The 26,201-nt window shown below is 20.7% G+C and overlaps 7 protein-coding genes across 7 annotated transcripts; 2 read left to right on the top strand and 5 right to left on the bottom strand. All coding sequences in view use genetic code 6, as the record gives it.

Moving 5' to 3' along the window:
- Positions 1 to 74: 74 nt before the first annotated feature.
- Positions 75 to 3,848, bottom strand: TTHERM_00122549 (cyclic nucleotide-binding domain protein; the record flags this gene model as incomplete). The annotated part of the gene is made up of 14 exons (XM_001471176.2): positions 75 to 165; positions 250 to 339; positions 630 to 719; positions 933 to 1,022; positions 1,183 to 1,272; positions 1,521 to 1,610; positions 1,775 to 1,864; positions 2,075 to 2,164; positions 2,404 to 2,493; positions 2,707 to 2,796; positions 3,080 to 3,169; positions 3,403 to 3,492; positions 3,704 to 3,753; positions 3,810 to 3,848. 14 exons carry the CDS (start codon positions 3,846 to 3,848, stop codon positions 75 to 77), a joined length of 1,170 nt encoding a protein of 389 aa, XP_001471226.2.
- A 457-nt stretch (positions 3,849 to 4,305) lies between these two features.
- TTHERM_00122548 (cyclic nucleotide-binding domain protein) lies at positions 4,306 to 9,196 on the top strand (the record flags this gene model as incomplete). Its single annotated transcript, XM_001471175.2, has 16 exons — positions 4,306 to 4,344; positions 4,402 to 4,451; positions 4,779 to 4,868; positions 5,133 to 5,222; positions 5,473 to 5,562; positions 5,811 to 5,900; positions 6,153 to 6,242; positions 6,464 to 6,553; positions 6,787 to 6,876; positions 7,112 to 7,201; positions 7,448 to 7,537; positions 7,755 to 7,844; positions 8,100 to 8,189; positions 8,442 to 8,531; positions 8,744 to 8,833; positions 9,076 to 9,196. 16 exons carry the CDS (start codon positions 4,306 to 4,308, stop codon positions 9,194 to 9,196), a joined length of 1,380 nt encoding a protein of 459 aa, XP_001471225.2.
- A 1,208-nt stretch (positions 9,197 to 10,404) lies between these two features.
- Positions 10,405 to 15,965, bottom strand: TTHERM_00122530 (cyclic nucleotide-binding domain protein; the record flags this gene model as incomplete). Its single annotated transcript, XM_001010849.2, has 7 exons — positions 15,717 to 15,965; positions 14,429 to 15,522; positions 13,967 to 14,354; positions 13,782 to 13,904; positions 13,076 to 13,721; positions 11,158 to 12,689; positions 10,405 to 11,103 (listed from the first exon to the last, which is right to left on the bottom strand). Exons 1-7 carry the CDS (start codon positions 15,861 to 15,863, stop codon positions 10,405 to 10,407), a joined length of 4,629 nt encoding a protein of 1,542 aa, XP_001010849.2. The 5' UTR covers positions 15,864 to 15,965.
- Positions 15,966 to 16,588: 623 nt separating this feature from the next.
- On the bottom strand, positions 16,589 to 18,235 carry TTHERM_00122520 (hypothetical protein; the record flags this gene model as incomplete). Its single annotated transcript, XM_001010848.1, has 1 exon — positions 16,589 to 18,235. One exon carries the CDS (start codon positions 18,233 to 18,235, stop codon positions 16,589 to 16,591), a length of 1,647 nt encoding a protein of 548 aa, XP_001010848.1.
- Positions 18,236 to 21,247: 3,012 nt separating this feature from the next.
- TTHERM_000122519 (hypothetical protein) lies at positions 21,248 to 21,700 on the top strand (the record flags this gene model as incomplete). The annotated part of the gene is made up of 1 exon (XM_012796271.1): positions 21,248 to 21,700. The coding sequence occupies one exon, from the start codon at positions 21,248 to 21,250 to the stop codon at positions 21,698 to 21,700; it is 453 nt and encodes a 150-aa protein (XP_012651725.1).
- A 919-nt stretch (positions 21,701 to 22,619) lies between these two features.
- TTHERM_000122518 (transmembrane protein, putative) lies at positions 22,620 to 23,297 on the bottom strand (the record flags this gene model as incomplete). Its single annotated transcript, XM_012796270.1, has 1 exon — positions 22,620 to 23,297. The coding sequence occupies one exon, from the start codon at positions 23,295 to 23,297 to the stop codon at positions 22,620 to 22,622; it is 678 nt and encodes a 225-aa protein (XP_012651724.1).
- Positions 23,298 to 24,399: 1,102 nt separating this feature from the next.
- Positions 24,400 to 24,978, bottom strand: TTHERM_00122500 (c11orf73-like protein, putative; the record flags this gene model as incomplete). The annotated part of the gene is made up of 1 exon (XM_001010846.3): positions 24,400 to 24,978. One exon carries the CDS (start codon positions 24,976 to 24,978, stop codon positions 24,400 to 24,402), a length of 579 nt encoding a protein of 192 aa, XP_001010846.1.
- Between the last annotated feature and the right edge of the window lie 1,223 nt (positions 24,979 to 26,201).

Genomic DNA, 26,201 nt, shown 5'->3' with positions numbered 1-26,201 from the left:
TAAGTCATATTATAAATATTCTTTTATTCAAACATTTTTGTATATATTCATCATTCTTTCACAACTTTATATCTTCAGAAATTTATTTTAAAGACAACTAATCTTTTTGATTTAAGACACTTGCTTTTTATTTTCAATTGTTATTATTTATTGATTTCGTTTTTACTTTTAAAATAATAGTGTAAATTACTAAAAAAAGTGGAATAATTAAATTATTTAATTAAAAATTTTATATTAACTATTAATTACCTAATATTAAGTTTTAAATTTGAGAGATTAGTGTATTTTGCTAAAAAAGAACAAAAATCTAATCCACCTTAATCACCAATTTGATTGTAACTTTTTATATATTTAAGAAAAAATATACAATAAATTCATTCGTTATTTAGTTAGTTAGATTGAAAAAATGAATAAAAAATATGAAATAATAAGAAATAAAATAAAAATAAAAACAAATGTTAAAAAAGAATAAAATTAACAAAGAAAGAAAGAAAGTAAAAAAGCATGCAGACTAAGCATAAATAAAAATAAATTAAATAAAAAGCTAATTAATAAATTAAAAGATTCAGTTTTATTCTTTTTAATAATTTTTTTTATTTAAAAATATCACAATTTGTAACTATTTTTACCTAAGATCAATTATCAAATTTGAGAGACTATTACAGTTTGCTAAAGCAGAACCTAAGCCTGATGCACCAATTGAATCGATTTGATTGTAACTTTTAAATATTGAAGAAAAAATATATATTTCATTAGATGGAAAAAATGAGTTAAATTAAAAAACAAATAAAAAAACACTAGAAGAATACAAAAAAAAGAAAGCAAATCAAATAAAAAGCTAATTCATAAATTAAAATATTTTATAAAATTGCTTTAAATTCCTTTTTATATTCAACGTTATTACAATAGAAAACAAATAAACTATTTTTTACTTAAGATAGAGTTTCAATTTTTAGAGATTAATACAATTTGCTAAAACAGAACCTAAGTCTTACAACCCAATTGCATCAATTTAACTGTAACTTTTAAATATTGAAGAAAAAATATGAAATAATAAGAAATGAATTAATTAATAAAAAATTTATAAAAAAAAAATAAATTAAGTAAAAAGCTAATAATTGTTTTAAATTCATTTTTATATTTAAAAAATATCATGATCCGAATCAAATAAACTCTTTTTACATAAGTTGAAGTTTCAAATTTGTGAGATTAATGTAATTTACTAACGGAGAAACTAAACCTAATGCACCAATTGCACCAATTTAATTGTAACTTTTAATAATTAAAGCAAAAATATATAACTTATTAGTTAGAAGGAAAAAATGAAGAAAAATATCATATAATAAGAAATTAATTAATAATAAAAGAAAAAGTTGAAAAGAAAAAATGATTTAAATAAACAAAGAAAGTAAAAAAAAGCAAGCAGAATAAAATAAACACTAATTAATAAATTAAAAGAGTTTTTTATATTGTTTAAATTTATTTTTATATAAAAAATTAATCAAATAAACTATTTTTACCTAAGATTAAGTATTAAATTCGAGATATTAGTACAATATGCTAAAGAAGAACCTAAAACTGATGCACCTTCATCACCAATTTAATTTCCACTTTTTAAATATTGAAGAAAAAATATAAAATTAATAAGTTAATTAATGAAAAAATGAGTTAAATTAATAAAGAAAGAAAAAATAATAAACAAATTATAAGAGCTATATTTTTTAAATTCATTTTTATATTAAAAAATATCACAATTCAAATAAACTGTTTTTACCGAAGATCAAGCGTTAAATTTGAGAGATTAGTGAAATTTGCTAAGGCAGAACCTAAACTTGATACACCTAATACACCAATTTTATTGTAACTTTTAAATATTGAAGAAAAAATATATAATTAATAAATTAGATTGAATTATATGAAAAAATGAGTTAAATTAGTAAAAGAAAAAAAATACAGATAAAAAAAATAAATCAAATAAAAAACTAATTCATAAAATTAAAATATTTAGTTTTATTGTTTTAAATTCATTTTTATATTCAATATCATAGTCAAAAACAAATAAACTGTTTTTTACCAAAGATCAAGTGTCAAATTTGAAAGATTAGTGCAATTAGTTAAAGCAGAACATAATCCTGATACACCAATTTCACCAATTTAATTTTAACTTTAAAATATTAAAAAAAAATATTTAATTAATTGATTAGAAGGAAAAAATGATTAATTAATAGTAGAAGTAAAAGTTAAAAATAAAAAATGATTTAAATTAGAAAAGAAAGAAGAAAACACTAGCAAAATATAATAAAAAAAGAAAAATAAATTAAATAAAATAAATGAATTGTTTTGTTTTAAATTCATTTTTATATTAAAAAATACCAAAATCCGAATCAAATAAACTGTTTTTACATAAGATAAAGAGTCAAATTTGAGAGATTAGTGCGATTTGCAAAAGCAGAACCTAAACCTTAAGCACCAATTGCACCAATATTATTGAAACTTTTTTAATATTTAAGGAAAAATAATATCTAATAAGAAATTTATTAATTATTAATAAAAACAAAAGATGAAATGAAATTAAGAGTTAAATTAATAAACAAAAAAAAAAACAAAAATAAATTGAAAAGTTAATAAATAAATTAAAAGAGTTTTTTTTATTGTTTAAATTCCTTATTTAATTTTAAAATATCACAATTCAAAATATGTTTTTACCCTAGATCAATTGTTAAATTTGAGAGATTAGTGCAATTTGCTAAAGCAATACCTAAACTTAATGCACCTTCGTCACAAATTTAAATGAAACTTTTTAAATATTGAAGAAAAGTATACAATTAATTAGTTAATTATAAGAAAAATTAGGGGAGGGGGGTGTCACAGCATGGTGATCTTTTTTTATGGTCTGAGCAAACTCTCAGAGTTGTTGTCAGATTCACTTCATTTTTTTACCCTTATTAAGGCAACCATCTTCTATGAATAGATAATAGAAAAAAAAATTTTGTACACCCCCTTGCCAAAAAATTTAAATTAAAATGAATGACACCCAGCTGTGACTCCCCCCCCCCCCCACTTACTATCTTGTTTTTACCTAAGATCAAGTGTCAAATTTGAAAGATTAGTGCAATTTACTAAAGCAGAACATAAGCATGATATACTAATAGCAGTAATTTTATTGAAACTTTTTAAATATTTATGAAAAAATATAAAATTAATTAGTTAGAAAGGAAAAAATGAAATCATTATAAATGAATTAATAATGAAAGCAAAAACTGAATGAATTAAATTAAAAAAAAAAGACAATCAGAATAAAAAAAGAAAAATAAATAAAGTATAATGAGCTAAAATATTTAAATCATTTGAAATATATTTTTATACTAAAAATATCACAATCAAAAACTAAACTGTTTTTACCGAAGATTAAGTGTCAAATTTAAGAGATTAGTATAATTTGCTAAAGCAGAACTTAAGAGCTTTACACCTTCATCATCAATTTTATTTTCACTTTTTAAATATTGAATAAAATATGTTTAATTAATTAATTAGAAATGAAAAATGAAGAAAAAATATCAAATAGTTAATAATTAAAATAAAAAGCGATGTGAAAATTAAAAAAATATTAAAACTAATATTGTAAGTAATTGAAAATCAAAAAATAAAAATAAAAACATTGACAATAAAAATAAGAATAATAAATTTGATAAATTAAATATACTCCAGAGCAATATGAAGAACTTAATGGCATTAAAGTGAAGAGCTTAAAAACTTTTTTTATTAATAAAAATAAAATAAAGAATATTCATAAAAAATTAAATATTTACTTCTTCTAGTTTGTTAAAATTTTATTTATATTATATCATTTTTTTTTCTCAAAAATATTAATACTTTTTTATGAATAGTTTATTAATTGTAAGTATATCAAGAATTAATTTACTTTTATTTCAAATTAATTTGGATAAAAAGAGCAAGTAAATAAAAATTATCAAATATGAATATATAAATTTGCTTTTAGGAAGAAATATAAAAAAAATTAAGTGTAAAATTCCACTTATGACTACCCACAACTTAAGAACATTAATTACTATAATTTTTTCAAATATGACTAACTGAACATCTCTAATTTCTACTATATTTATAAATATAAATATTAAAATAAAATAACGAATTATAAATTAATTATTTCTTCACAAAAAGCAAATTTATAAATAAATATTTGATAATTAATTAATTATTATATTTTATTTGTTCATTTTATCCATTAATAATTAATTAATTAAATTTCATAAATTGCTAATCAATATTTTTGAAAAAAAATAAATGATTTAATAGTTAAAATATTACAACAGATTAGAAAAAGTAATTATTAATTTTTTTATTAATATCCTTTAAATTTATATAAATTAATAAAAAAAGTTTTTAAGCTCTTCACTTTTATCTCATTAGGTTCTCCATATTAATCTGAGGTAAATTTAATTTAAAAATATTATTTTTATTATTATTAATATTTTTTGAATATTTAACTTTCAATTATTTTTAAGGATAATGTAAAATTAGATATTCTCATCATTATTTATTGATTTTTATTAAAACAAAAATTTTTTAGCCAATTTATTTTAATTTCAATTTTCAATTCTTTACTTACTATTCATTTTTTATTATTATATATTTTTTCTTCATTTTTGCTATTAATATTTACACTTGATAAAAACAGTTTATATGTTTTTGAGTGTAATATTTTTAATTATAAAAATTAACTTAAAACAATAAAGCTCTTTTATATATTTAAAAAGTGACAATTAAATTGGTGATGAAGATGTTTCAGGCTTAGGTTCTGCTTTAGTAAATTGTATTAATCTCTCAAACTTGACACTTAACCTTGGGTAAAATAGTTTATTTGTTTTAAATAATGATAAATTAAAATTATAAAAACTAATTTAAAACAATAAAACTCTTTTTAGTTTTTCTTGTTATTTTGCTTGCTTTTTTTTATTCTTTATTTGTTAATTTAACTCGTCATTTAATTTTCAACTTCTGCTTTTATTATTAATTAATAATCAATCTTATTATTTCATATTTATTTTTTCTTCATTTTTTCCTTCTTTTTAACTATTTAATTATATATTTTTTCTACAATATTTAAAAAGCGACAACCAAATTAGTGCAATAGGTACATTAGGCTTAGGTTCTGCTTTAGCAAATTGCATTAATCTCTCAAATTTGACACTGGACCTTTAGTAAAAACAATTTATTTGCTTTGAATTGAATTGTGATATTTTTAATTATAAAAATTAATTTAAAATAACAAAGCTCTTTTTTCTTTTTATTTTGCTTGCTTTTTTTTCTTTTTTCTTTGTTAATTTAACTCATCATTTTATTTTTAAATTTTGGTTTTATTATTAATAAATCTTATTTTTTCATATTTTATCTTCATTTTTCTTCTAATTAACTATTTAACTCTTTATTTTTTCTTCAATATTTAAAAAGTTGTAATTAAATTGGTGATGAAGGTACATCAAGCTTAGGTTCTGCTTTAGCAAATTGCATTAATCTCTCAAATTTGACACTTGACCTTTAGTAAAAATAGTTTATTTGTTTTGGATTGTGATATTTTTAATTATAAAACTAATTTAAAACAACAAAGCTCTTTTTTGTTTTTCTTTTTATTGTGCTTGCTTTTTTTTCATTCTTTATAAATTAACTCATCATCTTATTTTAAACTTTTGATTTTATTATTAATTCAAGTTATAATTTCATTTTATTTCTTCATTTTTTCCTCCTAATAAACTATTTAATTATATATTTTTTCTTCAATATTTAATAAGGTAAAATTAAATTGGTGCAATGGGTGCATTAGGCTTAGGTTCTGCTTTAGCAAATTGTATTAATCTATCAAATTTGAAACTTAACCTTGGGTAAAAATACTTTATATGTATTTGATTCTGATATTTTTAATTTTTAAAATTAATTTAAAACAATTAAGCTCTTTATTCTTTTTCTTTTCATTATGACTGCTTTTTTCCCTTCTTTCTTTGTAATTTAACTCATCATTTTATTTTAAACTTTTGCTTTTATTATTCATTAGCGTTATTATTTTAAATGTTTTCTTCATTTTTTCCTTCTAATTAACTATTTAATTGTTTATTATTTCTTCAATATTTAAAAAGACACAATTAACTTGGTGATGAAGGTACATCAGACTTAGGTTCTGCTTTAACAAATTGCAAAAATCTCTCAAATTTGGAGCTTTAGCTAGCGTAAAAATAGTTTATTTGTTTTTAATTGTGATATTTTTAATTATAAAATCTAATTTAAAACAATAAAACTCTTTTTACTTTTTCTTTTTATTGTGCTTGCTTTTTTTTATTCTTTATTTGTTAATTTAACTTATCATTTTATTTTATTTTGTTTTTCTTATTATTAATTAATCTTATTATTTAATATTTTTTCCTTCTAATTAACTTCAATATTTAAAAAGACACAATTAAATTGGTGACCAAGGTGCATTAAACTTAGGTTCAGCTTTAGCAAAATGCATTAATCTCTCAAATTTGTCACTTTACCTTGTGTAAAAATAGTTTAGTTTTTTTGAATTGTGAAATTTTAATTATAAAATCTAATATAAAACAATAAAGCTCTTTTTTCTTTTTCTTTTTATTGTGCTTGCTTTTTTTTCTTCTTTTTATTCAAATTTGACTCATCTTTTTACTTTCAACTTTGCTTTTATTATCATTTTTTTTCTTCATTTTTTCCTTCTGATTAACTATTTATTTAAATATTATTTCTTCAATATTTAAAAAGACGTAATTAAATTTGTTCAATGGGTGCATCAGACTTAGGTAGTGCTTTTGTAAATTGCATTAATCTCTCAAATTTGACACTTAACCTTTAGTAAAAACAGTTTATTTGTTTTGAATTGTGATATTTTTAATTATTAAATATAATTTAAAACAACAAAACTCTTTTTCTTTTTATTTTGCTTGCTTTTTTTTCTTTTTTCTTTGTTAATTTAACTCATCATTTTATTTTTAAATTTTCCTTTTATTATTAATTAATCTTATTATTTCATATTTTTTCCTTCTAATTAACTATTTAATCATATATTTTTTCTTCAATACTTAAAAAGGCACAATTAAATTTAAGACGAAGGTGCATCAGGCTTAGGTTCTGCTTTAGCAAATTGCATTAATCTCTCAAATTTAGCACTTAACCTTTAGTAAAAACAGTTTATTTGTTTTCGATTGTGATACATTTAACAATAGAAACTAATTTAATACAATAATGCTCTCTTTTCTTTTTCTTTTGCTTGCTTTTTTTTCTTCTTTCTTTGTAATTTAAATCATCATTTTATTTTAAATTTTTGCTTTTATTACTAATTAATCTTATTATTTTATATTTTTTCTTCATTTTTACCTACTAATTAACTATTTAATTATTTATTTTTACATCAATATTTAAAAAGATACAATAATATTGGTGCAACAGGTGCATCAGGCTTAGGTTCTGCTTTAGCTAATTGCATTAATTTCACAAATTTTACACTTGACCTTTAGTAAAAACAGTTTATTTATTTTTGATTGTAATAAACTAATTTAAAACAACAAAGCTATTTTTTCTTTTTTTTTTTATTGTACTTACTTTTTATGTTCTTCTTTTTGTTAATTAGGCTGATTTTTTTATTAATTAATCTTATTATTTCATATTTTTTCTTCATTTTTTCCTTCTAATTAATTATTTAATTAAATATTTTTTATTTAATTTTTAAAAAGTTGTAATTAAATTGGTGATGAAGGTACATCAGGCTTAGGTTCTGGTTTAGCAAATTGCATTAATCTCTCAAAATTGGCACTTGATCTTAAGTAAAAACAGTTTATTTATTTATTTAGCATTATGACATTTTTAATTATAAAAACTAATTTAAAACAACAAAGCTCATTTTTGTTTTTCTTTTTATTATACTTGATTTTTTTTTTGTTTCTTTGTTAATTTAACTCATCATCTTATTTAAGACTTTTAATTTTATTACTAATTAATCTTAATATTTCATATAATTTCTTCATTTTATCTTTCTAATTAATATTTAATTACATATATTTTTTTCAATATTTAAAAAGTGATAATTAAATTAGTTCAATTGGTGTATTAAGCTTAGGTTCTGCTTTAGCAAATTGTATTAATCTCTCAAATTTAACACTAAACTTTGGGTAAAAAACAGTTTATTTGTTTATGATTGTGATATTTTTAATTATAAAAATTAATTTAAAGCAACAAAGCTCTTTATTCTTTTTCATTCTACCGTACTTTTTTTTCTTCTTCTTTGTTTGTTAATTTAACTCATCATCTTATTTTATATTTTTAACTTTATTATTAATTAAACTTATTATTTTGTATTATTTCTTCATTTTTTCCTTCTAATTAACCATTAATTATATATATTTTCTTCTATATATAAAAAGTAACAATTCAATTGGTGACTAAGGTGTAACAGGCTTAGGTTTTTCTTTAGCAATTTGCATTAATCTCTAAAATTTGACCCTTAACCTTGAGTAAAAACAGTTTATTTGTTTTTGATTGTGATATTTTTAATTATAAAAATTAATTTAAAACAATAAAGCTCATTTTTCTTTTTATTGTGCTTGTTTTTTCTTCTTCTTTTTTTGTTAATTTAACTCATTAATCTTATTACTTCATATTTTTTCTTCATTTTTTCCTTCTAATTTACTATTTAATTATATTTTTTTTTTCAATATTTAAAAAGTCGCAATTAAATCGGTGACGAAGGCGCATCAGGCTTAGGTTCTGCTTTAGCTAATTGCATTAATCTCTCAAATTTGGCACTTGACCTTTAGTAAAAACAGCTTATTTGTTTTGGATTGTGATATTTTTAATTATAAAAACTAATTAAAGAACAAATTTTTTTATTTTCTTTTTATTCTTCTTATTTTTTTTCTTCTTTCTTTGTTAATTTAAATCATCATATTATAAATTTTGCTTATATTATTAATTAATCTTATTATTTTATATTTTTTCTTCATTTTTGCATTCTAATTAACTATTTAATTATATATTTTTTCTTCGATATTTAAAAAGATGCAATGATATTGGTGCAAATGGTGCATCAGGTTTAGGTTCTGCTTTAGCAAATTGCATTAATCTCTCAAATTTGACACTTGACCTTTAGTAAAAATGGTTTATTTATTTTGGATTGTGATATCTTTAATTATAAAAACTAATTTAAAACTATAAAGATTTTTTTTTTCTTCTTTTTATTGTGATTGCTTTTTTATGTTCTTTCTTTATTAATATAACTGATTATTTTTTTTAAACTTCTGCTTTTATTATTAATTAATCTTATTATTTAATATTTTTTTTAAATTTACACAAATTTATTATAAAAGTTATAACTAAATGAATGAATCATAAGAATTAAAAGTAATAAGCTAGTGTCTTAAATCAAAAAGATTAGTTGTATTCAAAAATTACTTCTAATGATAAAAAAATAGCGAATAAAGGATGAATAAATATTAGAAGCTTGAATAATTGAATTTATTTTATAATATTTTGAAAAGTTTTTTTTAACCTAAAATATAGATAAATTTTCTTACTGTTTTTTATATTTATAAATATCATATTTTTATAAGTTAATAAATAGCTAATAAATAATAAAAAACAATCAAATCATTTGAAATTTTTAGTTTTATATTATATTTTATTAAATAATATAAATGCCAAGCTTCTATATTCCAGTTAGATTTTAATCTTAAATTCTACCCATCAAACATATTAAGGAATTTGAGGGGTTAAATTGTAACCCTAAATTAGATACCATAATTTAAAACCTTAGGGATAAATTAAATTGTACTTTTTATTTTAACCTCAGTAGTTATAAGTTTTTTAATTAGGTTATATTAATTAAAAATAACCAACTTTTAAATATCATAAGTTATGTTATATTAATTAAATTAAATTCTTTTGAGTATACTTTTTAGTATTTGAACAGTTTAAGATAAGTTTAAAAAATAAATTCCCTTCATAAAAAATAAACAAAATATTCAAAAAGGAAAATTTGAAATTTGAAAAGATATTATTTAGATTAATAGATGATTTATCTATATTTTTTATGTGTATTAAGAATTATCTCTTGAAATTAATTAATTTAAATATAATTAATAAAATAAATAAGTATTTATCAGAAAATTTTTAAAAATTTAAAAAAGAGAAATAAAGTTAATAAAGGATTTATATTTAAATAATAAACAGGAAAAAGCTGATTTTTCAAAAATAATTTTTGAAATATTCATTTCTTTCAATCTGAAATTTAAAAATAAAAGAAGCAAAATTCTAAAAGTTTTATTTTTATAATTTAACTTTCTGTACATTATATAAATCAAGTTATTTATTACATAATTTTGTATTTATTCAGTTAATTTTTTACATGTTAGAATTATTCTTCATGAATTTGTTATTAAAAAGTGTTCTTTAAGATAATTAATTATACATTAAAAGGTTTTTATCCACTGCTGATGCAGGTCTAATTTATTGTTATTTTTGATTATTGCTCAGACCAACATCAATTTTTATTTGTTGAGAATCTTCTATTTTGTAAAATTGTTATAATTGTTTCTAATATTGCTGCATATTTAAAGAATTCTATTTCCTATGTTAAGTAGCTTTTTATTTTTTTGTATTATCACCTAAAGGAAATACGATGTTTATAATATTCGGACTTTTAACATCCTGATGTTTAAATAAGCTGCAAGAAGAAGTAAATTATATTTTCTACTTGAATTGCTAATCTTCACTATCTTTTAAGTTTAGCTAAGGATTCTAAAATATGCTAAAATTATTTTTGCCTTCTTTATTGAGATCATGAGAGGATTTTTATTCATTTTCAAATGCTTAGTTTTATTTAAATTTTTTATAAAGTAAAATCTATTTTTAGTAATTATTTTATTTGCCTTTTTCCTATTCAAATTATTAAATTGTTTCTGTTATATCTTATTAGTGCTAGGTAAATATGGTGCTAAAATTTTCGTTTTTGTGTTATTATTCACTTAAAAACTCTGGACACATATTAATTTGACTTATTATAGTTTAGCGTTTTTATTATCCCTTAACCTAATTTTTTTGTAAAATATAAATATAAAATAAATTTGAGTCATTTTAATTTACTTTTGGTGTTTCTTTTAGATTTACGTTTATTTCAATTTAATTTTAGTATTTAGTTGAAACCTTTTGCATTGCAGTTTTTGGTCTGAATTATAATTTATTAAATTTATTATCCATTTTCCCACTAAATTGGGAGCTATTAAAAGAACTTTGTTGGACATTCATTGAATTTATCTGCTCGGTTTGAGAGCTATCTTGTTGGCTTTTAACTGATTTATTTTCAGTTTAGACATTAGCAGATTTTGCTCTTTAATTTGATTTTTCTGTTTGAAACTGCTTATATCTATTTATAAAATCAATCTAAGCTGAGGCTAATTACCTTTTCTCCTCAACAAGAAAATTACTTGATTAAATTATTATTGAGGGATGATTGTTATTGCTTTTTGAATTAGGAGAAAATCCATTAGAGTTTTCATTAACTCCTTATTGAGAATGCATAGAACTGTACTTAATTGATCTGTTGCCAGGAAAATTTTGATTTTTTAATTTAAAATTCTAAAAAGTTGTAGGAACTTAGTAATTGATTAGCTACTCGATTTTAGATTTCGGTGTTTCTTGGTTTTTTTAAGATTTTCCCTTAGAAGAATTTTATAAGCTAACCTAATTTGCTGACTTGATAGGAATATTAGTTTAATCAAAATTGGGTTTTACATCCACAATGTTATTGATGTTTTTATTATAATTATCATCAATATTATCATTATTCATATAATTATTTTACTATTAAGTATTTGATGAAACAGTTGAGAAGTTTGGAAAATAAAATGCAAACGAACTCTTTAAATTGCTTATTTAGCTTTTATTATTAGTGGAAGTGTTAAATAGAGCTTCCTAAATGTTTATCAACTTTTATAAATTAATACTTCTTTACATTCTGTTTGATTTTCTCAATTGCTCTTGCAATTTAATCCTTTTCTAAAAATTTATCTTTTAAGGATTTTAATTGAGACTGCTTAAGCTGTTTGAATTAAATTTATCTTTTACAATAATTCTTGGAGAAATATCCATATTAGATACAACTGTTTCTGATTTTCTGTGTGATTGATGAAGTGTATTTTGTTGTTGGTTAAACGATTATTGAAGATTGATTTAAAATTTACTGAACTTCATATTTTGTTCTTCATTTAATCTTTATCGAGGAGAAGTTTTTGGTGAAGAAGCAGGTGAACCCTCTTTATCAAGTTGCTAAGCAGATACTAAATTAAAATTTTATATTATTTGCTCAGGATTTATCAAGGGAGCAGACATATTTTTAGTGAGTGTTGTAGTGTAAGGTTAAGCCTTTTAATTATTTAAATTTTCAGTTTCATCTTCATCTTCTTAAATATTATTATCTACATTAAATTCCTTTATCGAAACTAAAGATTAAATAGCTTTAGGTGTCTGTTATGGATATTACTTTGAATGATATTCTTGAAACGATCTTCTTTAATTGTTCAAATTTATTTTTTTTACTGAGGGAGTTTCATCCTATTTAAAACTAGCAATCACACTCTGTGACTGAGTTTTTTATCTATGAGATGGACTGGCACTTTCTTTATTGAAAATTAATTTAAAATTTTATTTATTATTTATCATTATAAAATGTAAATTAAATGATTTTTTCGTTGTTTTTTAGATTTTAAATTTAGTTTTAGATAAATTATTAGTAGTTATTTGCTATTTTATTCTTAATTCTTAAGATTAATTTTTTTATTTTCAGAAATTTAATTTATGTAGTATTGAATTTTCTTTTAAGTATATTTAAAAAATTATTTTGATTAATTAAATATTTTTTATTCTTTAAGCATTTACTCTTTCTTTCATTTTTTGAAAAAAATTTTAATTTGAATTATGCTAAAATTCTAATAAAAGCTTATTTCAATTTTTATTGATTAAAAAAAATAAAATAAAGAAAAAATTGAAAAAAAAATATTTTTACATTATCTTTTTTGCTATTTTGGATTTGAATTTTAAAAGGTTTCGAGTCTCTGTTTAACTTTTTTTTTGTAATCATCATAAAATAAATTTTATTCTATGGGATTTTCATTAGAATATAGCTCACTACCTCTTTCTTTTACATATTACCTATTGTTTTTATTTGCAGTCATAATAAAATTTAATGTTGTCTATATTTCACAAGCTGATTAAGGTCTTTTCGAGGTGAGATACTAATTTCTTTTTTAAGCTAAGGTTTATGAATTCTCTTATATTTTATAACTGTTTTTAATGTTTTTATTTGAATTAGAAGAATCTAGACCATTTTTTTATCTGATAAAGGTATCAGATTTTACTTAAGAATCAAGATAACATGAAAATGTTTCTACATCACTTTACTTTTTTGGGGAAATAATTTGTTTCTCTTAACAAAATTAAATAATTTTATCTATATCATCAACTTCACTCATTATTTAATTTGAATCTTAGTTGTTTACACTTTCTGTTTAGTTTCTTTAAGGTTACTCTAATTAGTAAACAGTTGTATCTACTTTTTTTTATTAGCTTGCTCTCCACTCCTATCTTTACATCATTCTATTTGTAAAAAAATCTTTCACACTCCCACTTTAGCTTAATATAAATCTAAATTCCTTTTTTAAAAAATGCATACAATTTATTCAATATATATTTAAGGAAATTAAATTTCTTACAGATGCTTTGATTCTATAAATTGTTGCACAAGAGGACCTTACTCTAGCTGTATAGGATCTTTCATTTTTGTTTTCTATCACATCTTCTTCACCAAAAAATTATCCATCTGAAATGGATGAAATCTATATTGAAATTAGTAAATTTAATTATTTTATGAATCAATCACAATTAAAAATTGAATTACCGTTCTATTTTTAAATTTGGAATTCCCAAACATTTTCATTTAATTTACTTAGTCTTATAAATTTAATTCACCACTTTCTTTTTTTGAGGTTTAAACTTTCTCATTTTTTATAATTTCTATTTCTCCTTTTTTCAAGTAATATACATAAGAAGGATTCTCTCCTTATTAGAAAGCAGGCTAATTGTAAGAGAGCTAAATCTTGAAGAATGCAAAGCAAAATCTACTAGCAGTCTAAAAGGGAATGTTTTTATCCATATTTTCTACAAGCATTTAAATTTTTTTATTTATCTTTTTATTTTGAATTTCCTTCAAAATCAAATCATAATCTTGTCTTGAAATAACAGCAAAATCGCAATCTTAGTTACATATTACTGTAGCAGTACGAGGTCTTTTTAAAATTAAATGAAGAAACTTATTTTTATAATCAAAAGAAAGAAGAGTAAAAAGAGCATAAAAATGTACCTTTTTAGAATTAAACCACCTTCACCAAATGATTCCCCTTCTTTTATAATGTTTGCATTGCTATAGACATAAATTCCATTCTAAAATAATTTCTGAGGATGTGCAACATCTTCGATTTTAAGATTTGCTGGCAACTCAGGAACTATTAATTTTTAATTTTTAGCCATATCTTTTAAGTTTTTTGGGTTATTTTCATCATTTATATTTGCCAAAAAGTAGCTTGTCTTTCTGCCAATTTTGACAGGTGAGTCCAAACTAACATTGCTAACAGGTGAAAGAGAGTCATCATAATTATTTATACTGTTATTTCTATTTAAACCGAATAAGTTTATTTCTTCAGTTTTTTATTGAGTGCTACTTTTCTGAATTTATTCATTTAGAATTTCCTATGCCTTTTCAAATAAAAATTTGAAAGAAAATCTTGAGTATGATTCCCCATTGCTTTTTTATGGTGATTCTTCTTCATTATCGTTTTCGTTTAAAACAATAGATCCCTGCTTTGATTAAAATTTGCTTTTGGTCTACTACCTTGAAATTTTACTCATTTTATTTGGTTGCTTTTTTGGAGAATATTCTGAAAATGATTGACTCAAAGGAGTATTAGATTCTCCAATGCTGCTTAAACTGTTTCTCCTTACCTTATTTAATTCCATTTTTTACTATCTTTCTTTTACACTCTATGGAGAAATATTAAATTGATTGTGTGGATTATTTTTTAAAGAAGATATTTCTGCTCTCATTTCATCTTTTTCAGATTATAATTGACTGATATAATTTTATATTTGAGTAGCCTCGTCGTAACTCAGCTATTATCTCTCTTTCTCAATCGTTTCCTAATCTTTATGAGTTATAACAGTAACTTTTCCTCTCAAGAGGATATAAAAATTATCAGCTATATCTCCCTAATAAAACACGCAGTCTCCTTTTTTTAGACTTAATGGTGTAATCACTTTATAGCATTCAATTACCTGTCTTTAATAGCCTTTTCTAATTAATTTGGTGAAAAAGGGAAAGTTTCTAGTAGCATTTTCTAATATCATCTATTCAGTTTTAAATCTTTTATCCCTATCTAATTGCATAACTTACAAGCAGTCCTTCATAAATAAATAATAAAAATTAGGATTAAAAAAATAAAGTTAAAATATTTTTTTTTTCATTTAATTCAATGCTTTTAATTGTTAAGTGAACAAGAACAGCCTTATCGCCTTAAGATCAAATCTTAGGATTTGTCTTTATTTTTTATGGCTTCATTAATTTTCTTAAATTCTTTGTAAACAAATTTATTTACATTAATTCTTTCATCTTGGGTTCTTTTTATAGAAAAATCATAGTTTTAAAGTTTCTTTTTAATCAATTTTAAGGTTTTCTGTCTTATTTCGTCAGAATTATTAGCAAAAAAAGTCTTTTTAGGGGAATGTGAAGGATTAGCCTTCATATATGGACGCTTTTTGAGATAGGCTTGTTATATTTCGAAACCTCTAAGATCAAATATATATAAACTACGAATAATGTAAGTAAATAAATAAATATCTTTGTTATTTTAATTTAAGTGCAAAAATTAATTAATTATTTTGTTAACTATCTTAATTGTAAAAAATTCAAGTAAATTAGTCAATTTAGGAATGTATTCTTATAGTTTCTTTATTATTTTTAACAAATTTTAGATTTTTTTTTCAAAGATTTCGATTTATAGCCATCGATAAATTAATAGTTTTCAACTAACTAATATAGACTACTCTTTCAACTTTTAATAATCAATATCTAAAATATAAGCTCTAATTATATATGCTGCAACACTCCAACTCCATCCATCTGCTTTTCTTAGGTAAAATAAGAAAATTATTAATCAATTAAAATGAAAATTTAAAACATTTATTTTTTATTCAAAAATTAAATATTCTATTACAAATAAAAAATGAATATTAAATTATTCAAATCTTTGAACAAATAAAAAATTAATAAAATCAGAAAATTAATTTTAATAACAATACAACACAAGCAATTATACATAAATATATATAATATATTAAAATAAAAATTCAATTTATATAAAGATTTACAAAAAATAATTTTATTATTTTTGAGTTAATTAGTTATAATTTTTTTGTACCAGATAATATTTATTTGTTTGTTTGTTTGAATGCATAATAATTAATTATTTCAATAACACTTTGCATCAATAAGAGTGATTGTATTTTCATCATCAAAATCATAAAACTCGATACAAAGACGATATCTACCATTAGAATAAAGACTGTATTCAGAGTGCAGCTTTGTAATATTATTTTGATTAGGATAGTCGCTGAAAGTAAGGTGATTTTTGGCAACACATACTTCCATCATTATGGTCTCATTTTTCTTCAAAAAGGATAAAGTTGACTTCCCTTTAACACTTGATCCACAATAAGTTACATTTTCTTGTCCAAAAATTTTTCCAAAATGGTTTTAGCTTGAGCCTTATGAAGTTGAATCTTTCTATGAATCAGGTATCAAGCCGATGATTATAAAATTTTGAACTTCTTGTTTAAATTAGAAAACAAACTAGTATGTAAGGTGATTATCTAGAATAAAATCGGAATAAACTTATCCCCAAATTTATCCATTTGTATGAATAGTAATTTAGTTTTTGTAGTTGCGATCAACATGTAACATACTAGAATTCTTAAATTGGCTTTTTATGATTTAGAAATCGGTGAGATTTAGCTTAAATTTTATTTGATTTTATAAAGTCTTTAGTTTAGATTGCATTTTTTTTCCAAAATCTTTGATTCCCTACAAATTCTCCTCCAAAGGCTTGAATTTGTTTAACTACTAGACTAATTTTGTTAGTTTTTATGAATTAGCCCTCTTTTCTGCATACTTTTCTTCTAGAAATTCTTCAATTTTCTTTCTAATATAGTCAATTTACTATGTTTGCTTAATTGATGCATTTGAGTTTTTATTTGCTTGAGTCTCTTCTTTTGCTATCTATTCTTCTGCATTTTATTGTTGTGAGTTCTACGAGTTTTACTTATTCATGAATGGATTCACAGCAGTCAAAAGGTTATCAAAGTTCAATAAAGGATGGTCTATATCAAATGACTATGCTTCTTTAGTGGCAGAATTACTAGGCGAAGTTTACTCTTAAGTTGCTTGTTAACTTTAGGCATTTGTTTGCTATTATTGTTATTAAGTTAAAAGTCCTCTGAATGTGTCTATATTTGAAATATCATCATACATCTTCTGTAAGTCTGCTAAAATTTAATATTTTTCTCCTTCTATGCGCATAAGATCTTTTTTTAACTAATTAACTTATTAAGTGAACTATTCAATTAAATTGGAACATATTATATCTATTTGGATCATGCAGTTTTATTGATCATTTGAACATTTCAGTATTTCATAAATCTTTTAATTTAAATCTTAATCTAAAGGTGGCCAGTTATTGTAGAGTCTCTCTTGATTAAAAATGAGTTTTCTAAGCGGAAGTAAATTCTTTTTATCAATATCATTTGTTAAGTTGCATTCTGCACAAAGAAATCGATTCTATGATGTATTCAAATATGATTAATCCTCATCTTCTTTTAAAAACATGTCTTTAATATCTTCATTTTCCTCGCTACTTTAAAAATCATCTTATTCCCTAATGCTACTGCTATCAAGTGCTCCTTCCTAATTAATGTAACTTTTTTGGCTTATATTAATGTAGCATATAGGCTCATATTTATGAATGGGGCAGTTCATAAATATATTCTTGAGCAAAGAATGATATTAATTAGGATTGAGCTAATTATTGTAAAGTTCTTTGAATGAATCTATTCTTTGCATTTTTTGCTATAACTTTTCTGATAATATTTAATTTGTTTGGATTTTAATTGTATGATCTTTTTTGATCAATAGTTTAGTTTTGCTTGTTTGTTTTTTTGTTTGTTTGTTTAATATAGATAAACTGATTCATAAATTCAAATCTAATATAAAAGAACAAATAGTAAATTTTTAAAAATATACATTTAAATTTTTTTACATATTTTTGTTACAAAAATTAAATTCAATCATTTAACTAAAATTATTTGGTTTCAAATATATTTTATTTGTTAAAATAAATAAATAAATAAATACATTCTGTTAAAATTATTTTATTATTTGAAATAAAAATTTTTGCTTGCTTTTATTTTTTTTTTTTTATTCCACTATCAATAAATCTAAGTTTTTCACTCTATTTATTTTCTTTAGAGATTCAATTCAGCTGAACCAAGGTATCTTATAAAAAATCATATTAAGAATTAAATATATTTTAATTAATTGTATACAAGGTGATAGATAGATATTTACTTTGTTTTTCTCAAAAACATATAATTTCTAGTAATTTATTTTCTAATAAAAAAATAATAAGAAATATTTTAGAATTAAGAGTTAATTAATTGGAATTATATTAAATTAAAATAAATTTGCATAAATTATGAAGCAGCATGAAAATATAATGAATGATAAATAGAACAATAAACAACTAAATTTAAATATAAAATAAAATTTTTTTATTTATTTTATATTTATTTGAATTAAATGATAAAAATTTATGAAATGTATTAATAATCAAATTTCTTTTGCCATTGATATAATATTAACTACTAATTTTAGGATTACATAGACAGAGTAAATGCTAAAAAAAATGTATGGTTAAATAATTTAATTTATTTTAAGGTAATTGTTTCAACTTTACTAAAATTATGTTACTCAAAATCACTTTGAAAATGACCAAAAAATTTATAAACTTAAAAATTGATGATAGGAAATATTTATAAAAAATAGATAATTATATATAGGTATTAATCTATTTAATGCTTGAATTAGCATTTCTTCTAATACTATTAAATTTGTTGTCATTTACTTTATTTCCATTGTGTTGAGATACTTAAACTCTTTATGAGCTTCTTTTTGGAGATAATTTAAAATTTTTAGAATTATTTGGATCAGATTTGTTAAGGAAAGTACTTGAAAATATTTAAAACTTTTTTGTCAGTTTATACACTTCACCACCAGTAGGAAATTAAATATGAATCCAACCAATATTTTTTAATTAAATTAAACATTTTTCGCTTTGTTTTTAATCTTGAAAATAAACAAAAACAATTAGCCTGTTGTTACTCGTTTAATCACTTTGTATTTTTTGAGTACTTGCTTTTTAGAATAATTTTTATTATTTTTTGATGATTTAATTTGTTTAGAAAGTAAACTATTCTTTATTTACCACTAGTAAGTTAAAATATCCAATAATTAATTGAATAAGATATTACTGTAAAAAAATTCAAAAAGCTCTATTTCTGGCTTTATAATAAAAAAGAAAGTAATTTCTCCTTATAAATTCATATAAACAATAATAAATAAATATCTAAATAGACAAATAAATAAATACATAGATATCTTCAATCAAAACAAAAAATAGTTCGATAATTACTTAAACAAATGTTCATCAGATATTCTTTTTTAGTACCTTAAAAATTGCTTTTGAACAGTAAAATTCAAATTAACAAAAGATTTGCCAAACAGCCTTGTAAATCAAATTTTTTACTGCACATTATTATTTATTGTTTTTTTCACTTGATTATAAGTTAGTTAAGTAAGTTTTGTCTACAAGTTATGATTCTTAAATTTAATTTAAGAATAGCTTGTTTACATTAGTTTTTTTTACTGTAATCTTTTAAATAGGTATTTTAAACTGCATTTGTTGTTTTTATTATATTGTATTCATGTAGAATATTATTTGCATTCTTGCTTGCTTAATAATGTATTGATTAGAACCTAATAAATCATAAAAAAACTAATTAAAAAAAACCTCAAAAATCTTATTATCTCTTTACGACTTTGCCACTTTACTGATTGAATGTATGTCTTTGTTATATTAAATGGAATATAAATAATTTTTGCAATTGAATTCTGCGAAATAAAGCAATCAACATTTTTTATATTTCAAAATAAAATTTAGATTTTGAAACTTTAATAAGAGGAGTAAACATATCTGCTTTATTGTAATCTAAAAATGGGTAAATTTTTAATTTGAAAAATTAAAAAACAAACAAAAAAACTTTTTCAATCAATAGAATTCACTACTTACATGCAAATAAATTAACTAAAGCACCTACATTTGATTTTAAATTTTTGAAAAAACCTAAATATATATACATAGATAGATACATACACATGATTTTTATAAATTATGAAAATCTTTTTGAAAAATATCAAAAATTTAGATACATTTTAAAAAGAATTTTTTCCAGTTATGCCCCTAATAAATATATATACCAATCCATTGATTTTATAATTACTGTGCGAAAAAGATAAATTATTAATTAAGTTGATTATTTAATTAATATGCATGTATTTGATTTCACAGTCATCAAAATAACTTAAATCAAAAACAATTAACAAAATTTATAATTAGTAATTGATAAAAACAATAAAAGATTAAGAATTAAAAAACAAAATACATACAATTTTTATTGGCAACCTGCAAACATTTTCGCAATAAATAACTCACTCTAACTAACTAAAATTGCTAACAACAACAACAACTTTAAATCAACATACTCATAACTAACTAAAAAAATCTGCTAATTTGATAATAAAGATTGTAAATAAATCCATTTATTAAGATTATCTGAATAAAAAAAACTTGTGTTAAAATTAAAAATAAGATGACTGCTTAAAATGATTAAAGCGATTACTTAGAAGTTTATTTACAGAGCCTACACAAGGAAATTGAAGGAATGAGAAAAAAACTTTATAGTGATTTAGAAATTCCTCATTTACTGAAAGAAATAACTGAAGTAAACATATTGATTGATGAGTTATATATAAATGAGCGACTTGAATATACCCTTTAAAATTGCCCAAAATCTCTTTATCTATATTTCCTAAGAATCTTCTCAAATTATAAATAAAAGATATCAATTATTTATTCATAAAAGCTTCAAGTTCTACCCAAAATAAGTTGCCATTTGCTCCAAAGCGATGGCATGTTATCTCTTTATTTTCAAATACTATAAAGTTATTTCTGTAATTAAACCAGCTTGGGCGGAGACTCTCGCGATGAAACCATCTACTAAAAATATTAAATTTGAATCTAACAGATTAGAAATACATTTGCTTTTAAATATTAATTAAAGCGCCGTATTAGGATAATAATAAATAAACAAACAAACAAACAAAAGATATATTTTGAACAGTAAAAAAATAATTCGATCATTTACAAATATATATAAATAAATCAATAATTAAATTTACACTAACAAATGATAAATTAATCAAACACATATACTCACTCACTCACAATCACACATAAAAACTATTAATATTCAAACCATTATTTAAAATATAAAATTCTATTTGTAATTTTTGTTATATTCAATTTCTTTATTATTAATTCATTTATTCGTTCACTTCTAGATTAAAAGTAAATAATATAAATAACTAAGTAATCGCTTATTATAACATTTTGTAAACTGTTTATAAAATTTGCTTTTAGTTAATAAATTTGGTATTATATAATTTTTAAAATAATCTTCTAGTTCTATCTGAATGATATTTACAATATATAATATCTTTCAGTAAAATAGAAAATAAATCTTGAATTAATTTATTTTCAGATTGTATTGGTAAATTAATTTAGAACAAATAGTTAGAAAGAAATAAATCAAACAAAAAAATATTCAACTAATTTTTTTCTTCCACAAATTAAAAATTTTGTGGCAAATAATAAGGTACTACAAGTTTCTATAATTAAAACTTATAGAAATTATATTTTTCAAGATAAATATCAGCCAGCTTTTTGAAAAGTCATCGATTAAATTTAAAACTTTTTATTTTCCAAACAAAACCAAAATAAAGAAAGGAAATATATATGTGTGTCAATTTATTTATTAATCAAACCTCATTTATAATCATTTTAGTTAGAAAAAATTCAAATAGATATAATGAAATTGAGAAAACTGTTTTGACAATTTTCAGATAAAAATCCTTTTTTTACACTATATTTATATTTAAAGTCAGATCATGTCAAATATTTATTCAAAAAGTAAGCTATCTTATATATTCTCTTCTTTAAAAAATATTATCTTCAAATCAAAAAGTTTTATCTATCAACAAAATAAATTTTCGAGTTAATGCATATTTGATATAAAGAATATAAATGATTAAGATATACAAAAATACTTTGTCATTTAATAATACAATTATTATTATTTTTAACAAAAATAACCTCATTAATTTGTTATTCTTTAGATTTTTATGAAAATAAACTTAGGTTTTTTATATAATTTTTAAAAATAAATTAATTTTCCATAGATAAATATAGTTATTTTTTGTATGAATAAAGATCTATGGAAATATATGAATACAAAATATTTTAATTTTGCAAATTTTTAAATGAAAATTTTGTTAAAAAAATTTTTCTAATTATTAATTCTCGAAATTCATAGTTTAAGTACATATCATTAAATGAAGAAATAAAATTACTATTTATTTAACGCTATTCTTTCTTTTGTTATTATTATTATTTTCTAGTGTCCTTTGCTTCTATTGAACAAGATAAAACCCCAAGCTTCATCAAAAAATAAGTAAATGTATTTTTGATATTTAACAAAAATAAATAAAAAAAGCTAAATTTAAAGAGTAATTATTTGTTCTAAAATTCAAAAAAATTCATTTTTTAAGCTGAAACTAGTAATTTATGATTGAAATTTGTTATTTTAATTTAATTTATCACTGTCTCGTTTTTAATATTTTTTGTTCTATTTGGCATAATGGTTTAATATTTTGAAATGCAGTTAATTATAACTGTTTTGAATTATAGCTAATAATATAATAAATCTCTAATACATTTAATAAATTACATAAGTATTTAATGAAACAATAATTAAAGGGCTAAAAAGTACATTTTAAATTTAGTAATACTATTTAAACAATTTTAATTTTAATTTCTTCTCATCCGATTGATTTTTAAATGATTTATCCTTTTTTGAAGTAAAACCACTATCAGATTTATTCTATTGTTACTTATCTAAAACAGCTAAATAATATAAAAAATACATTTGTTATTTATTACTTCAGTAATTTTATTGCTTCCTTTTATTAATTTTTTTAATAAACTCAAATGAGTAAATCTTCAAAAAAAAGAGTTATCTTCAGGAATTACCATATTAAGCATATATTATAATTACATTATCCTAATAAAATTCATTATATTTATTTTATGTAAATCATCATATATAAATCTTACCCTTGATCTAATACATATAAAAAATACAAAAATTATAATCACTAAGGGTGTTTACTAAAAATATTAATTAAAGGCATCATTAATTTATGAGGATTGATATTATATAAAATTAATTTTAAAATTGTTTCATTTTTTATCCTTAAAAAAATTTTGTTTTAAAATATATTTAATTAATAGTTGTATCTATCTATCTATCTATCTATCTATCTATCTATCTATCTATCTATCTATCTATCTATCTATCTATATTAGCAAATTAAATCTAAATTTAAAAAATTAAAAAGAAATAATTTGACATATTATTAAATAAATATGAAATAAGTTCGAATAGTTTGATTTGTATACAGCAAAGTTCTCTAAATATGATTAAATTGAGTTGAAATTTTATATCAAATAAAGTTATTACAAAAAATAAATAATATATAAATTAATTTACTATTCAGTTTGTTTGTTGATAAATATTTATAAAATAAATATTTGATTTATGTTATCTTTCTTATTTATATATAAATATAAAGAAAGAGAGATAGAGTTAGAATATACTTTTTATGCGCATTAAATAATTTAAATTTTTTGATTTGTTTGTTTGTTTGTTTTTATATTTGTTTTTTTTCTAATTAAAAAAATTGTGATTGCTAGCTATTTGATCTCAATTTTATTCATAAAAATTATAAAATAGATTTATTTTTTTTTGCTTTTAAATTTAAGTTTAATTTTTTCATTACATTTCTGTCTTATAAATGAAGTTAGGATCCATTTTATATTTCATCTCAAACTTTTAATACCACTTTTCTAAGAAATTAGAAGGGATTACCAAATAATTACCATTAGATTATATTTATGAAACAAGAGAGTCATTATTATAACTCATCATAAAATTGTAGAGATTTTAAGCTACAAGTTTTGCATATTGCTTCTATGAGTCTATTTTATCTGATAGGGTAACCAAGTCTTGCAATTCACTTAGAGGTTGCATTTTTACAACTAGCTTTATAGATTGGCATTAGTTTACATCAGGCTTTACAGGAAATCCTGTTCTAAATATATCACTAGGACGTACGTTTGCAATAGCTCCTATAAAATGAATAGATTCAAAAGGAGGGGCAGAATAGTATAACGAAGCACCGAACCCATCTTGGATTGGAACGTTTAAAAAGAAGGCTAAATTAGGAACTGCAGCAGGATTAGGGAGATCAACACAAAACATTCCATTGATAAATTCAAAATTCATAAAAGGAATTTATCCTGGAATCATGATGCCAAATCCTGGAGTTTAAATCATTTAGTTAGGATCCATTGTTCTTTATTTATATATTTTAATTGAGAGTTTGATTATTATAATGGCTATCTAATCTTTTTTTAAGTTGACTGGAAGTCTTTTACTTTTGTTAGTTTGCTTGCTTGCTATTGTTTGTAATTAATTACCTATATTTTTTATAATTTATTAAGCTATATCAATTATAAAAAATTCATAAGTAAAAATACTTAAATATAATTACTCAATGATTTTAGAATTATTCTTTGCAATTAACATTCACATTTTTACTTCTCGAAGCTATCCAATAATAACTAATTTCAAAAATTAGAAATTTAATAGAAAAAATTTTCATTCTATTGTTCTATATTATTACTAAGAAAAAAAGCATAGATAGATAGATAGAATAGAAGACCACAATAGAAGAAATTGTATAAAATTTCTATCATTTTACTTAGTCCTTAAATTAATCAATCAAAGTAAAATAAATATAAATGAAATTTTGTAAATTAAAATAATTAGCATGCATAAATGTAAAATAGATTTCTGCAAAAACGGTAAGAGAAATAATTAAAAATAATTTTAAAAATGAATTAAATAAAACAGGCTTTATTTGCTTTTTAAATTTTTTGAGTGAATAATAAATAAGTAATAATATTATAAGATATAATAGAAGACTGTAATAGAAGAATTTGTATAAAATTTCAGTCATTTTACTTAGGATTAATATCCCTTAAATTATTTAATCTAAGTAAAATAAATATGAAGGAAATATTATAAATTTTTATCAATATAAAATAGATTTGTATACAAAAAAATGATTATAAAGATAATTCAAAATTATTTAAAAAATAAATTAAAATAGGTCATTTTTGGTAATTAATTGAATGATATATAATTTTAGGAAAAAATAGAAGAATTTAATATAAGAATTTTTATAAAAGTTCAGTCATTTTACAAAGGCATAATATTCCTTAAATTATTTCATCTAAGTAAAATAAATATGAAGGAAATATTACAAATTAAATAGTTTTTTAATATAGAAATTAAAAATTTGCTTTTTTTTTCACTAATCAATTGAAATTTTTTAAAATATTATATAATACTTTAAAATATTAAGAAAAATGAGGTAGCTAATTAATTATAATAAATGATTAAAATATTATAACTTGCTTGAAGAATAAATGTATTAATTTAGTTAATTTTATTTTACTAACTATGGTGTTTGTAGATTATCTAAAAAAAAATTAATTTCCTTAAAATAC

The sequence above is a fragment of the Tetrahymena thermophila genome, assembly GCF_000189635.1.
Source record: "Tetrahymena thermophila SB210 genomic scaffold scf_8254752, whole genome shotgun sequence".
Classification (NCBI taxonomy): Eukaryota; Ciliophora; class Oligohymenophorea; order Hymenostomatida; family Tetrahymenidae; genus Tetrahymena; species Tetrahymena thermophila.
The sequence above is the reverse complement of the archived record's forward strand: the minus strand, read 5'-3'. Positions and strand labels throughout refer to the sequence as shown.